This window comes from Brachycentrus maculatus, unplaced genomic scaffold (assembly GCF_059751285.1).
Source record: "Brachycentrus maculatus isolate JH-2025_06_01 unplaced genomic scaffold, ASM5975128v1 h1tg000905l, whole genome shotgun sequence".
In the NCBI taxonomy this organism is placed as follows: Eukaryota; Metazoa; Arthropoda; class Insecta; order Trichoptera; family Brachycentridae; genus Brachycentrus; species Brachycentrus maculatus.
Window position 1 is genome coordinate 142,252 of NW_028281630.1, and position 17,130 is coordinate 159,381.

Consider the following 17,130-nt stretch of genomic DNA (forward strand, 5'->3'; position numbering starts at 1 on the left):
TAACACTCTCCTTATCATTCATCGTTCACTTAACTAAACGAAAACGTGTGTAATACCACTTAAAAACACTACTTTATGACTACCGGCTTCAAAATAACCATTCCATCATAACCAGTCTACAGTTGACCTGATAATGGATTGACCACAGTCATGATGTAGAGTTTTAAGTGGTATTACACAAAACGAACGATGAATGATAAGGAGAGTGTTATATTACCATACCACAAAGTTATTAATGCTTTTAAAATACAAAATATTTTTACATTTTATGCTATTTTCCATATAATAGACCTAAGCGGCCTATTAATAAAAACATATATCAAGTTGTTGTAGAGTGGGTTTGAACCTAGAAACTCCAACTCATATGGCTGCCGCCAGTGTTAACACACATTTGTACCCGTTTTATCAATCCGTTTGTATACTGCAGCTGTCTAGTTCACAAATCGCTCACTCCTTTCAACAACGTAATATATCAAAAAACTTGATTTTTCAGGAGATCGTTTTTAGTTTAAAATAGTTATAAGTTTAAAATATAATAGAATGTTTTAAATATAAATATCAAGCCACTTATTGAACTTTTTACTGTGCAACAGATCTTTTTACGTAAAACCTGAATATTTTTTCCCCATTTGAAAAATATTTAGTATATTAAAAAATAATCAAACTATACCTTTTCTTCAAAATGCAAAAACAACACTTTCTGCCCTGTATCTTGCAAATATTAAGTTAAAAATATGCCACTTTTGCTGAGATATGGTACATTTTTTGGGCACTCCGAAAACATGCACAACTGAAAATTGAAAATTTTTGATATATGACGTTGTTGAAAGGAGTGAGCGATATGTCAAATATTATTGACATACGCTGCCATTTGCAAAAATTAAAACATCCTCTGATATTCATTAATTTTACGCCATCCTGTGCAACAAAAATTATATACACATTGTAAAATAATTTTCTCTGTAAGATGTAAATTATACACACATTGTAATATAATTTTCTCTGTGTGTAAATTACTCGAAAATATATATTAAACCATACGAAATGTGTGCGTGAGATAAGAAATTTGAAAATGAAATAAAATGACAAATTAATATTTTCCCCAATTCTATCCAATGCTAAGTCAATAATATGTTAAAAATGGATGTATAAAATATACTGTATATAATAATTTTGTCTCCGCCTCTGTGGTGTAATGGTTAGCGTGTTTAGCTACCGTGCTGGAGGTCCTGGGCTCAATTCCCAAGGGGGAGTCGAAAATAAATATTAATAATAATAATAATTAAAATCTAATATTTATTTTATATTACCCTGGACTGGTCCCTTGCCACCTTGCCTTCATTTAAGTAACATTCAAGATAACACTGCATCAACACATGCAGTGCCCTATGCACCATTGGGTGCGGAAAAGGGTAGTAAGAAGAAAACTTACTGAGCAAAGTATATTTTCTTCTTCTAACCCTTATTCGCGCCGAATGGTGCAAAGGGCACTGCATTGCATTGATGTTGTGTTACATTAAGAGTGCTAATTGTATGAAGGCAATGTGATCAGTCTTGCGTCCCGGGTAATATTAATAATTAAGTATTATCGTAAAATATCACTCATTTTTCAACCTTATTGTGCCTGGGACCTCCAGCATACTAGCCAAACGCGTTGACCACTGCACTATGGAGGCGATCTAATATATTTTACTTGGTAAAAATATTAATAAATGAAACCGGCATAGTATTAACCCTTAAAATGCCACTTTTTGTCTTGATATATTCTAAAACTAGGGGTAAAATTTGTATTTTTGAATGAATGAATGGAAGATGTTTGTAACGTTGATATTGTAAATAAATACTTATACTTTTTTAATAAAACGTTTCAATGTTTCTTGTTTTTTTATTTATTTATTTATGAGTAGCTCCACCCGCCTACCCGTTGCTGTGGCTCAGACTGGTTAAGTGAAAAATAAAGAAAATGCAAAGCGCCTATGCCAAATTACTAACTAACTAACTAACTAACCATCACGCCGCTTCCCCGCAAGGGGTAGGCAGAGAGAATCGAACGCCACACCACTCTGTCTTTGCAAACATTCTTTGCCTCTTCTACATTCATGCATCTCCTCATACATACCCGACGATTATTACGACTCCTAACCCGGCCGCTTTCGAGTATTTGACATACCTGATTGTGCCAAGTTTTCCTCGGTCGACCTCTGCTTCTTTTTCCAACTACATTTGCCTCGTAAATTTGTTTAACCGTTCTTTCTTCACTCATACGCTCCACATGTCAAAACCATCTCAACACACCTTTCTTAATTTCATCGATAATGCTTATCTCAGCCTTACATTCTTTCCTTATTTCATCATTCGAATATCTATCAAACATCGTTTTGCCACACATTCGTCTAAGGGATCGCATTTCGACTGCATTCAGTCTGCTTTCATCCTTCTTTAGCCAACTCCATGCTTCGCTTCCATACATAAGGGTTGGAACCAGAACTCCATTGTGTACTGCCAGTTTAGCTTCCGCTGATAGATTTTTATTTGCTAAAACTGATTTTAATGCACCATTCACTCTGTTCCCAGCATTCACTCTCCTTTCTATGTTCACAATGCTTTGAAGCAATGAAAATATTCAAAATCTTTGAAGCAATGATGCAATTGAAACCACAGCAACTTTCAAAACGCAACTAAAAAAACATGTTTTACCTCTCAAAGGTAAAAACATCAGTCATATCACGTGGTCCAAATTTGCGACTTGTACAAAGATATGAGCTTTTTATGTATTAATTTTTAAATCAAACACAGATTTTTTGAGCCTACTAAGTTGTATTTTACTAACAAAAATACAAAAAAAATTAATATTGTACTAATTGTGTCGCTTAGTTATGGCATTTTCAAACGAATGTGAAGATCAAATGGACCGACGGTCCTTATGTAGCTATACAATTCTATGTGACAGTTTTAACATGTGTTAAAACTGTATACCATAAATTATTGCATTTGAAAAATATTTCAAAAATAATTAAACAATACCTTTTCTTCAAAATGCAAAAGCATCACTTTCTGCCCTGTGGCGGGTAAATATTAAGTTAAAAATATGCTGCTTTTGTTGGGATATGGTACATTTTGTGGGCATTCGGAAAACATGCACAACTGACTGAAAATTGACAATTTTTGATATATGACGTTGTTGAAACGAGTGAGCGACATGTTAGTGAAATGTGTGCAAAAAACATCTCAAACGAAAATCACTACTACATATTTCTTTTGGTATAATTGTAAGATATAATATTTAACATTATTTTAATTTTAAAGATCATGTAAGGCAATCAGTGTATTATAATTATGGTAAAAAAACTTGGGTTTTTTTAATGCACATCCACAAAAACCAGTTTATAAAAACATGCGAAGAGCAAGTTTTTTGTCTAACTATAACCATTAATTTCTCCAGCAATGCTTCTGATTAAATCTTGGCATTTCAGTTTTTACATTTGATATTTTTATATATATTTATTGTCCGCCTCCGTAGTGTAATGGTCAGCACGCTCGGCTACCGTTCTGGAGGTCCCGGGTTCGATTCCCAGGGGGGGTCAAATAAATATAAGTGATTTTTTCACTGTAATATTTATTTATTATTACCCTGGTCTGGTACATGAAGCGGAGGGCTGATCACCTTTCCTTCATGTATAAACGATCAAGATAACACTGCGGATAAGGGTTTTCCATATATATATATATATATATATATATATATATATATATATATATATATATATATATATATATATATATATATATATATATATATATATATATATATATATATATATTGTAATTTTGTAAATTTGTGATAAAATAAAATAACAGCCATGTAATTTTTTCCACATGAACTTTGACCAGCAACCGGGTTGATGGTGTCGGTTACGACGAATGTCGTTACAACAGATGCTGGTCGAAACCCGGTTGCTGGTCAAATAAAATTAATGTGGAGAAAATTACACAGTTGTTATTTTATTCTATAAAATGCAGTTCCACCGAGAAATGTCAGTACAAAACTTAAATTGTGATAAGTGAATCTTTCTATTCTTGAAACATTGACTTGAAGTGAGACGGACTATGTTCGTACGGTCAAATCATTTGTTTGAACAGTAAAGATAATACATCTTTGTGCTTTACCGGCACATGTGTAAAAAAGTGCTTTGGTATAAAATAAATATGAGATATAAATTAAAATCACTTATATTTATTTTGATCCCTTTGGGTATCGAACCGGGCAGGTCATATGGTTCGTATGTTTTAGGATAGATGGGCGAAAAAGGTGCTTGACTGGAGTCATAGAACAGGACGCAGAAGCGTGGGTAGGCCCCATACAAGAGTCCAATGACAATAAGAAAGTGGTGGGCCTACAGTCCAACAGACAACTGTGGAAGTCCAAGAGGGAGGCCATGTTTAATTCTGAACATAAGAAGAAGGCTGAAGTAAGTAAGAAGTATGGAGGATAACGAAACACCAATCCATATTCTCTATAACTGTGACCCACTCGCTGGCAAACGAAGTCACATCCTTGGAGGACCACTACTACATTCCAAGAGGGGTGAAGCTCCTACCACTAAGACAGGTCATGAGCTACATGACTCGCATAGGTCTTGAGAGTGAGCTATGATACAAGGGAGTTCAAAATAGACCTTATATGGTCGCAGAGACATAAAGGACAAGATCCCTTGACCTCATAAAAAAAAAGTAAGTAAGGGTATGGAACCTGGGATCTCCAGCACGGCAACCTCCCAGCAATGAGCAAATACTGAGAAGTTCCTATTTGACCCACACTAGATTATCCCTCCTGTTCCCAACACAGATTCAAATTAAAACATATTTAATTAGCTAGAAGAAACAAAAATCCACTAAATGATCTATAAACCTTGTACATAATAAGCAAGGTAAATAATAAATGCAATTCCCATCTTAAAAAAAAAATATATAAATAAAGGCACGGCAACCAAACACGCTGACAACTTTACTATGGAGGCAGATAAATAATAATAATAAGACATCGAATATATTTCTAATATTTCTAGATTTACATACCTCTGTCCAGTTGATTTATATCTGCTCAGGCCGCTAGCATTCAAGAAGCTACCTGAACGTGGAATGGCAACTTTGGTCAATATATCACCGGGTTCCGAAGAGTTTCTCATGCTATGGCTTCTCCGTAACGGCTCTAGAGGTCCAGATTTTGGTTGGGTCGCTTCTTTCACTGTCGATTCATCTTTTTTCGGCTTTATAGGAACTGGAGGAGGTACTGTCAATGGTCTTTGAATGTCCTTACTCCGTTCTAAGCCGGAAAACATCTCTATCCTCTCAGACACCTTGCTACGTAGCGATGACTCTTTGCTGTTCTTTTCCGTGTTCTTGAGCTGTTTGTTCAGGAATTCCATTGATTCGTTGTAGATGGTCTTGGGTGGACTTTTGCTTTCTCTTTCTTTGTCACTGCTAGTTTCATTAGCATTCTTAATTTGCGCGAGTTTAGCTTTTACCTCGTCTATTCCTGAGAGTTTGTTCGGAGGGGGTGGAGGTGGAGGAGGCGGATTGACCTTTTCCGGAGATCTTTTACTTTTTATCGACTGTTTTCTTGTTAGTGTATCTTGTCTTGTTGAGTGTCTGTCGCTGTCATTACTGACAGTAGAAGGAGCTCTTTTTCTTCTCGGCGGCCGGACAGGGGCTGGCGTGCTACTGGCAATACTGGGCCCTGTTATTCCGCCTTTCGCTCTCGGCACGCGGCTCATGTGCGCCATCAAGGACTTGTATAATGTCGCCGCGATCACGATTGCGTCTTCGGAGGTCTGACACACAAACCCATGGCACTCTAATTGTTTTGCGACTCCGATCTTCCTCATAACGACAGTAAAGAGAGGGGAATGTGAATTTCCGTCTCGCCCTAAGATGAACTTCTTTTCTGACGGTTCCAAGTTTCTGAAGAGAGCCTGTTTGTCTATATTATCAGGATCGGTGATCAAAGGGAGGAAGGCATATTCGATTATACTTTTATCTTCTTCTGATGGTTGCAAGACGAATTTGACTGCGGACCAGACCGCAATCGTCGGGAATGGGTTCAATTGCTCTAATTCTCCTTTTGGTCCGCAGTGTCTGACGTGTAATCCTGCCCTAGATATATCTAGTCTTGCTGCAAGATCAGGAGCGCTGTGAAGCGTTCCGATAGGTTTTGTTCTTCTATAAGCCAGGTAAAGCTTAGACAAAGGAACTTGGAGTCCCGCAAGGCTGGTGACTCTCCTGGGAAGAGGTGTGGAGCCGAGATAGTCGACAGAGAAGGTATGAGTCCCGGATATGGTATTATCAGTCTCCTTTGCGAGTTCACTGAACATGCGTTCTATACTGGCCTGAACTGAGTTTCCGGCTCGGCTGATGCTCCCAGTATCCGGGTTGCTGTTGGGTTTATCCGCTGGTTCTCTTCGCAGACTGCTGGCTCCGTGGCTTCCAGTACGACCCCTCATGGAATCCACGGCCTGAGCTAGCCCTCCTGGACCGTCTAGCCTTCCAGATATTGAAGGGGCCTGTAAGAAAAAATTTGAATCAATATTTTCGAAAATTCAAAATTCCCAATAGCTAAGCCAAGTCTCTTTTGCACTTTATTCATTTATTCTTTAAATAATACTTCACCACGCCCATAAATGTCGGTCAAAATTTTCACTTGTTAATTTTTATCGTTACATTGAGCAATATTGTTTGCTCAAAACAAAGCACAGGTCGCGAAGATAGGGTACGATTAAATTCTTAATTTTTTTTTACAGCGATGGCAGCGCCATCTGTTGAACGTAACATCAACTCGTGCAATACTAAACGTTGCCCACAGGGGACAATGTGCCTCTTGAAAGCTGTAATCATTTTTAATGATTTTCGCATGCCTTGTTGTGTTTTAGAATTTAATTATTTTATACAAGCAGTGTAAAATTAAACTTAAAAAAATGTGTGTTATTTTAATTTTTTATTTTACATGTAACTAGACTGAGCCACAACAACCTGTGGCCGGGTACAGCTGGCTTGAAATAAACAATTAAAAAATGAAAAATTGTCGAGGAGAATAAATGACAAATAGAAATAGCAACAGAAAATTTTGTTTTTTATTTTTATTTTTCATATTGGCACACCTTAATGTCATTCACTTGCCACTATTTGGCGGGAAAAGCTTCATAAATTACTGTCAATAGAGAAATCCGCGTAATTCCTAAACCATAATGCATTTATTATAATTTTGCAATGCTTATTTTGAGTAGTTAATATGACGTTGGACACGCCCATTTCCTCTCATATGTTTTAAATAACGATTCTAATATTGTTACAGGCTTATTTTGAGAGAGTGCGGCGGCGCGTGGACGAATCCATTACGAAAATGGAAAGGTAATCTTCATTTGGCGATTTTCGATGTATTTTTTGTGCATAAATAACACAATCGCAATAAATTAACGACTCAAACAGGAGTTACGGTGGATTTTGTGCAAAAGTTATCTCTACATGTGATCTTAATAAAAAATGTATATGTTACACAGTGGCGTGCTTAGGGTTTACCAGTAAGGCAAGCCCATTATTTTTCACATTCGTGAGTACATGATGTACCTATAATTTCTTCACCTCATATCATTCCCAGTATAGTAAGCACCCAGAAAGTATTATAAATATAAACAATGTATTTTAATCATTGTAAAAATATGCTAACATGTAACTTTTGTAAGGTATAGCCATCACCTGGAAATAAAGAAAATGTTCACCAAAATAAAATATCTTCCTCAGATATTAATAAAAATAATAATAAAACCCTTATCCGCACCCGAATGGTGCATAGGGCACTGTGTCATGTATACGCAGTGTTATCTTGATCGTTTTTACACATGAAGGAAAGGTGATCAGCCCTCCGCTTCAGGTACCAGTCCATGGTTATATTGAATAAATATTACAGTGAAAAAATCACTTGTATTTATTTTACCCCCTTGGGAATCGAACCCGGGACCTCCAGAACGGTAGCCGAGCGTGCTGACCATTACACTACGGAGGCGGCATTTTTTTTTTTTATTTATTTTTTTTTTTTTCGTCGGATATTAACCATAACCAATAAGTACCATCACCATATAATGGCATGCATAGTGTTTAATAATCATGTAAGCGCGCGATAATTTAAAAACAGTCATTCATTAATTAAGTATTTTTAATCATTTGGTCTAGATTTAGTCATTTTTATTTGGAGTTGTTAGGCAAGCCGGGCTTTTGGACTTCTAGGGAAGTACCGCCACTGATGTTACATTACGTTACATGCCGAAAATAATAACGAAATAATGATATATTGTATTGTAGATATAAAAATTATATTTACGAGTATGTGCATATATTATGTATGGAATAGTGTGTACATTTTTATTATGCAATACATACACCAAAAGTATTAGTAAATAAAAAGTATAAGTAAAAAAGATAATGAATAACACAGGCCAACAAATTGAAGAAAAAATGGTGCCGGAAATCCAAAAACTGATTTTAAACGTTTTCAATGTGCTGATTTGAAAAACGCCACTATATTTTTTCAGCTCTAGTTTTTCAGATACAGGTAAATTAATGTTAGTTCTGATACTAGCCAAAAATAAAGATGTTTAACGGCTAAAATAGAAGTTTTCTCCTCAAAATTAGAATCTTATTAGTTAAATATATAACTCGAATTAAATTTTAATCAACCTGAACAATGAACACTGGATTAACAGAAATCGGCCATCAGGATATTCTCAGGAATCATTAAGCAGAGAATCGGTTTCAAATTTAAAATGAAATCACTACCTCCACAGCCACAAATGTGATTCGAAATAGCAGCAGAGAAAGACCGAGCAAAACTTGACATGATCAAGTATTTCATATACTTGGGCAGATCGGGATTCGGAATAATATGAGTATGTTTGAGAAGATGCATGAGTGTGGAAGAGTCGAAGAATGTTCGCAAAGACAGAGGTGTTCTAACATATCGCTCACTCCTTTCAAGAACGTCATAAATAAAAATCGACTATTTTCAGTTGTGCATGTTTTCGGAATGCCCAGAAAATTTAGTATATCCCAGCAAAAGAGACATATTTTTAACTTAACCCGTTACAGGGCAGAAAGTTTTTTTTTGCATTTTGAAGAAAAGGTATTGTTTAATTTTTTTTTTAATATTCTAAATATTTTTCAAATGGAGAAAAAACCTTCAGGTTTTACCTAAAAAGATCTGTCGCACACTAAAAAGTTCAATAAGTGGCTTGATATTTATTTTTAATACATTTTATTATATTTTTAAACTTTAAAAACGCTCTCTTGAAAAATCAAGTTTCTTGATTTGTGACGTTCTTGAAAGGAGTGAGCGATAATCTCTCCGCCTACCCTGCTGGGAAGCAATGTGATGGATAGTTTAGAGACTAGAAGGAATGTGTATTTGATTACGCATTTTTATCGATTGTTGCGCGGTATGATCGATAATCCTGATTATCCGGAACATTGGTCTGTATGTTCCCGATAGTTACCTAAGACAGCGTCGGCATAGATTGTTTCACATTCCTATACACAGGACCAACCTGCCGATGGTTATGCCCGTAGGAAGAGCTACCGCTATGTTGAACAATATATCATTGGATATTGAACTGTTTCATGTGTCTGAAGGAGTTTTCCGAAGCGGGATTCTTCTACACCTTTAGCAATAGTTCTTGCATATATTTTATTTTAATGTATTTTTAATGTATACGATTTAAATTTTTTATAGTTTGTAATGTATAGATTAATTGAAATAAATAAATTGAATTGAATTGAATAAAGGCAACTCCCATCTAAAAAAAGACTTATAGTCTGAGACAAGCGACTAATAGTGGAACGGAAGGCCCTTTGACGACAGTCAACAGTCCGGCTTCTCCTTTTGAAAACAGGAGTTTTACATGGTTTCCTCCCAGCAATGAGAAAATGCTGATAAGTTCCCGATTGGCTCGCAATAGATTATTATCCTTGTTCCCAACACAAATTAAAATAAAACATGTTTTTTAGCTACAAGAAACAAAAATTCACTTTATGATCTATAAACCAGGTGCATAATAAGTAAGGTAAATAATTACTAGAAGGAATGTGTATTTGATTACGCATTTTTATCGATTGTAGCGCGTTAAGATCGATAATCCTGAAATTATCCGGAACATTGGTCTGTATGTATTTTTAATGTATACGATTTATATTTGTTAAAGTTTGTACTGTATATATTGATTGAAATAAATTAAATTGAATGGTTGGTCAGTTTTTTGTTTACCTTGTTCCTGACGGATCGGATGCTGGGCTGCTGCGTGACGCCGTACGTGTGGCTGATGACGCTCCTTTCCTCGTCGAACATGCTGTCTATCCTCTGCTTGTACAGCGAGGCGGACGACACACTGTCGCGGCCGGACAGGTGGAAACTGGAGCTCCTGCCCCCCGCCCTTTCGGCCACCATCTTTAAAAAATGTTTAAATATGATTAATATTGAAAGTGGTCAGGTTAGGAGTCGTAACAATCGGCGGGTATGTATGAGGAGATGCATGAACGTGGAAGAGGCGAAGAATGTTTGCAAAGACAGAGTGGTGTGGCGTTCTATTCTCTCTGCCTACCCCTGCGGGGAAGCGGCGTGATGGTTAGTTAGTTAGTTAGTTAATATTATATTATTTTTTGACATTTCATCAAAGATGAAGAAGTATATGGAAGTCTGGGCATTTACGGGGCTTACGACCGTCATAGGCTGGTTTGAGTGATCACTTTACACACGTGTAACATTCACCAATTCTACCCATTATTGACAACCACACTACTCAAATTCTTGGAAGTTCTATATATATGAACCAATTTAGAAACTTTGTTCTTGAATCACTAGAACTTCACTAGAGACATCTATTGGTGAGATGTAAAGAAGCTTTTTTATTAAGCAGAAACTCTTATATTAGTATGTGAGATCCGAATCCCGGATTATAATCACACACATGAGAAACGCCAGAAAATACCATTTTCATTTTTATTATTAAGCTTATAATTTGACCAGATAATTTATTTACAACATTTTGAGTGTGTCCAAATACTTGTTCACAAAATCTGGATTATCTCCAATTACAGGAGTTATTTTCATGTTATTTTTTGACATTTCATCAAAGATGAAGAAGTATATGGAAGTCTGGGCATTTACGGGGCTTACGACCGTCATAGGCTGGTTTGAGTGATCACTTTACACACGTGTAACATTCACCAATTCTACCCATTATTGACAACCACACTACTCAAATTCTTGGAAGTTCTATATATATGAACCAATTTAGAAACTTTGTTCTTGAATCACTAGAACTTCACTAGAGACATCTAATGGTGAGATGTAAAGAAGCTTTTTTATTAAGCAGAAACTCTTATATTATAAGCTTAATAATAAAAATGAAAATGGTATTTTCTGGCGTTTCTCATGTGTGTGATTATAATCCGGGATTCGGATCTCACATACTAATATAAGAGTTTCTGCTTAATAAACAAGAGCTCAGTCTCTTTTTTGGAGAGGCACAGCGAATCGAAATATAAAAGTTTTCCATACTTATGTATAAATGTTTCAAATGTATTATGTTATACTTAAAAATGTTAATATATTAAATAAATTTAAAAAAAATAATAAAGAAGAACACACACGTGTAACATTCACTAATTCTACCCATTATTAACAACTACACTAGGTACTCAAACTCTTGAAGATAACTTCTGTAATGGGAGATAATCCAGATTTTGTGAACAAGTATTTGGACACACTCAAAATGTTGTAAATGATTAATATAATAAAATAACAACTAAATAGTTTTTTCTAGACGTGACTAGTTTCATTTCTTGAATGTTTTTCGCAGATACTTTGTGGCACATTTTATAAACTTTATAAAATAAAACAGCTTTGTTTTAACCACTTTTTATTGGTACACTTTTTAAGTGGTCTTCCGGAGTGGACGTATTCGCTGCGCAATGCTCAATATAAGCAACATTTAGGAGTTTTTTTTCCCGTTTTCCCGTTAAGTGACGACTGGCTCTCAGTGCAGCCATACGCATAATGAATCATACAGATCGCGAGTTACCCCTTAACCTTGAGCACCTGAAGCGCTAATCATCTTATCTTCATATAATAAATGATATGATAAATATTAATTGATGCAGTGTCTTATGCACTTATGCGAGCGAATCGGGAGTTAGTAATATAAAATCAGTAATAAATAAAAAAGTTTTCGTGATGAGGTAAAATTTTAACATGGTTTGAGAATACGAATGAAAAATACCATTTACCTTGTTGATTTCGTTGTTCCTCACAGCATAGTAACGTTAATCTTCTCTTAAGTGGATGCGTTTTGAGCCACTAAAACTGTCATCTGTAACAAAAAAAAAATATTTTTTATTAAACTAGCATTGATAAAACTCTGTTGGCTTCCGGCAACGCATAGAGTCGGTCGTCGGGATACGCCCATTTTTTTCAGAATACATACTTAAATATGACTTTCGACTTAAATAATTGTATATATCAATTGGAGCACTTATCACAATTTATATGTGCAAACAAAATCAAATTACAGTAAATAATTTACTTTTTGACGCAAAAAAAAGTAACACGTCTTACTCGCTTCACTGTCAGTCGAGAACTGAGGTTTGAGGATTAATCTGTCTTATATCGTAGCGTTAATGTTGGGTAATTTAAGATTTTTTTTTGTAAAAATAGGTTGGCCTGGTTGACGATTGTCCCATTCATCCTTTGTCCCACTCATGGGCACTCTCCCCTATATATTGGATTTTTTAATATTTTTGGTATATGTATTGAAACCTTTCCATAACTCAATAATAATAATTTATTTTTTAAATCATATATTTATTTCGAAGAAAAATCATATTTTCACTAAAAAATGGTGTTAAAAAAAACGTTTACCGTAGAACGGGGCTACTTGATTCTTGATGTGTTACTTGAGCCGAGTACAAAAAAATATTTATATCGTGGTATCGATCGAAGTATCGTGGCAATAAGTGTCACCTGTTAGGGAAACAATGAATCATGTCAATACGTTCATTATTGTAGACCAAATACATATTATTTTTTATGTTCTGGGCTCAAGTAACACATCAAAGTTCAAGTAGCCCCGTTCTACGGCACGTCAAATGTTACCTGGGTTCAAAAAATATTAAGTTGCTATTTAACTAATACTAGGCCTTAATAGCGAGTATATCGACCATTTTCCTCAAAATATCACATGATCTGGATTCTCAAATTTATTTAAATCGAGTTCTCAAATCAAAGGTTTTCGAAAAATAAGTTTTCTTCGAAATGAACAAATGTTTTTGAAAAGAAAGAGTCATTGAACGGCAAGGAGTTAAAAAATTATGATTTTTTCAAATTTAAAATATTTATAAAAAAAATCAAATTCCAATATAATCTAAAATAAAATGTGCGCAGACAACACGTGTGGCTTCTCGCACAGCCTGTCGCGTACCTAATTAATACATTTGAGAGTCCACCCTTAAGATATTCAGGTAGCATTGCGAAAAATAAAACAACATGCTGTAGTTAACTTTGTTTTGTCATTTTTTAATTAGTAGCATGAAAGTAAAGAAAAAATTATAAATTGCACGGGAAAATGCATACAATTTTTTTTACAATAGTCATATATACTCGTATTTACCGTACTTGAGGCAATATTGTATGTGAGGGGTCAAGGTTTTCAATTGTAGTTTAAAACTGAAAAAAATCATATAAAATTTGGTCGGTTTGTGATCCCGTGGACAATGTCAGCCACTTTGAGTCAGAAGCTCTTGTTTTGACTTTCACTCTGACACAACTTGATTCCTATTTTCAAACACAAGCCTCTATTTGGGCTTTTTCGAAAACAGTATCAAATTGAAATATCTGCATATAACAAATGATAGAAAACAAAGATTGAAAAATTTTTTTTATGAAAATATAAACATTTAAAAAATACAGTAAAAAATCTCTCGTATGGCGTGTTAAGTAGCAGTATTTTATTACTAATTTTGAAACATAGTTCTTCAATCACTAGAACTTCACTAGAGACATCTATTGGTGAGATGAAATGAAGCTTTTTATTAAGCAGAAACTCTTTTATTAGTATGTGAGGTACGAATCCTGAATTATAATCACACACATGAGAAACGCCAGAAAATATCATTTTCATTTTTATTATTTAAGCTTATAATTTGACCACATAATTTATTCACAACATTTTGAGTGTGTCCAAATACTTGTTCACAAAATCTGGATTATCTCCGATTACAGGAGTTATTTTCATATTATTTTTTAACATCTCATCAAAGATGAAGAAATATTATCTTCATCTTTGATGAGATGTCAAAAAATAATATGAAAATACCTCATGTAATTGGAGATAATCCAGATTTTGTGAACAAGTATTTGGACACACTTAAAATGTTGTGAATGTATTTTTCACGTTTACCTTCCCTATCCTTACTATCCTACCTGCAGACAAGTCTCTAAAAGTAGAGACTTTGCTGCTTATTATTTTAAAACAAAATAAAAAAAGCGATGCCAGTCTACGTCACAAGAGACGGATAACGGAACAGACAGATCCGAGGATCTATAAGAAGGAAGAAGAAGATATTTTGGGAAAATTAACAATTTAATACAACATGACAACCTTAATGTCAAGGAGTGGGGAATGATGTCAGCCAATGGATGCCCGCCATGTTGCCTGGAGCACGTGTACTGAAAAACGACCGTTGGCGACCCGCACTTCTTCCTATGGACCTATGCAGATCATACATAAATCGTATCGCGCTTGTATTGTCAATAAACCTTATGTAACAAACCATTAACTATTTTTAGTGACAATCACGACGGCTTTTACAATATTTTTAAAGCTATAATTGAAAAACGAAAAGGGGAATTAAGTAAGTAGGCAGCTGGTAGCATCGTGTTCCTTATTGGTGGTCAGACCGAGAGAAAACTGGATCAGTTAATAAACATTTAACAGTACACGTACGTGTCCATAGCCGGTACACATGTGTGGTAAACGGCGATCGAATAACCAGCCGCTCTCAACCTTTTACTTGTATTTTAACATTCGTTTAATAATGCCCTAACAAGGGAAAACAATTGTCACAGTATAATTTTTTCATGTGTTTTTGTTAATAAAATACAACTTAGTAGACTCAAAAAATCTGTGTTTGATTTAAAATTAATACATAAATCAAAATGGAGTTCTACAAATTAAACGCCAAATCAATAAATACTTTTACTTGTACCCATCAGCCATATTTACTAGCGTACGTAGACTGACGTCATAAAACGAAATGAGTTTTTATTTAGAAGTAACATGTCTGGGTCCCCTTCAAAGTATTCACCTCCCCGACGCACACACTTATCCCAATGGTGTTTCCAAAAAAGTCCTGAAACGCTTCTTTTGTGATGTCAATCGTCTCAAATTTTCTTCCTTTCAAATGTCTTTTGAGTTTGGGGAACAAGAAGAAGTTAGAAGGAGCGAGATCAGGCGAGTAGGGTGGGTGGGGAAGTCTTTAATTTTTACTTCTTGGGTAATATATCCAAAATAAAACAAGGTTTGTTGGATTGAATTCTACGTTTATTTATGTATATCTTAATATGTGACGCGTTTCGTCTTCTTAGAAGTCTTCTTAGATGTCCTAAGAAGAGGAAACGCGTCACGTATTAACATATACATAAATAAATGTAGAATTAAATCCCACAAACCTTGTTTTATTTTGGATATATTACCCAATAATTCAATATGGAACTTTACCAACTTTCTGCAGTTACAATAAATCATTTAATTTTTACGTTTAAATTATTTGTAATTGCTAATATATTTATATTTGTAATGTAAATTTTAATGTAAGTAACGATTAAGATACTGCGTCAATACGATGTAGTGCCATATGCACCATTGGGTGCGGATAAGGTTAGAAGAAAAAGAAGAAGTAAATGAACGTCTAGTCACAGGCTCTGGTTATAACTAACCCTAACGGGTCTACCAACATTTCATTGTGGAACTGCATTTTATAGAATGAAATAACAACTTTGTAATTTTTTCCACATTAATTTTATTTGACCAGCAACCGGGTTTCATCAAACTGGTCGGATGATGTCAATTACGACGAGACCCGGTTGCTAGTCAAATAAAATTAATTTAGAATAAATTACATAGTTGTTATTTTATTATAAAGTATGAACATCTATAAAAGTGGAATGCGAACCGCTGGTTGACGACCTCTGGAGTACCTCGGGAATTGTGATGCGTGATAATGATCGAATATCGAGACGGCCGCACTCATCACGCGAGATGAGAAGCCGATGCCAGACGAAGCGGTTAAAATTAACCTTACGCCCATAATATTGAATTAATCACACGCATGTCCAAATATAGCGAAACCCGGATTTTGCGACCCCGGATTTCACGTTTTCCCGCCAGTTACGTGTAATTATTTCAGTGCCAATATTTTAGTGCATTTTTTGCCCATCCAAAAATGTACAGCGAAGTCCAGATTTTACGTTTTCCCGCCAGTTGTGATTATTTCAGTCCCGATATTTGAGTAAATTTATTGCCCATCCAAAAATGTACAGTGAAGTCCAGATTTTACGTTTTCCCACCAGTTGTATGTAATTATTTCAGTCCCGATATTTAATTACATTTATTGCCCATCCAAAAATGTGCAGTGAAGTCCAGATTTTACGTTTTCCCGCCAATTGCGTGTGATTAATTCCGTCCCGATATTTTAGTAAATTCTATTGCCTATTATTGCGCGCGTAATGTAGTAAAACCTAAATTTTGCGTTCCTGGATTTAATATTTTCCCGCCAATTACATTTAAGTATTACAGTCCCGATATTTAAGTACATTTATTGCTGCTTTTGGGTTTTTTTCTCCCGCGATTTACGTCGAAAATTTTCAGAATTTGTCAGTTTTGCGAGCTTGATAATAAAAGGACAAAGTACGAAAAACTGAAAGAGATTTCATAAGACTTAGACAATGTGCGGGGCAGCAAGATTTTTAAATATATATTTTTATCTGTTCAATATACCGGGGTGTTAGTTCAAAAATAACATTTTCTGCCCTGT

General features: G+C 35.0%; 1 protein-coding gene across 2 annotated transcripts in view; it reads right to left on the reverse strand.

The window, feature by feature from the left end:
• The window catches only part of LOC148299888 (uncharacterized), a 96,175-nt gene that overhangs the window by 12,259 nt on the left and 66,786 nt on the right, over positions 1 to 17,130 (reverse strand). For both annotated transcript variants that reach the window (XM_088275532.1, XM_088275531.1), the window contains exons 4-6: positions 12,328 to 12,410; positions 10,307 to 10,486; positions 5,077 to 6,560 (exon numbers count right to left, since the gene is read on the reverse strand). In XM_088275532.1, coding sequence (XP_088131658.1) covers positions 5,077 to 6,560; positions 10,307 to 10,486 — 1,664 coding nt within the window. In that variant the 5' untranslated portion in view covers positions 12,328 to 12,410. The remainder of the gene's footprint in view (positions 1 to 5,076; positions 6,561 to 10,306; positions 10,487 to 12,327; positions 12,411 to 17,130) is intronic.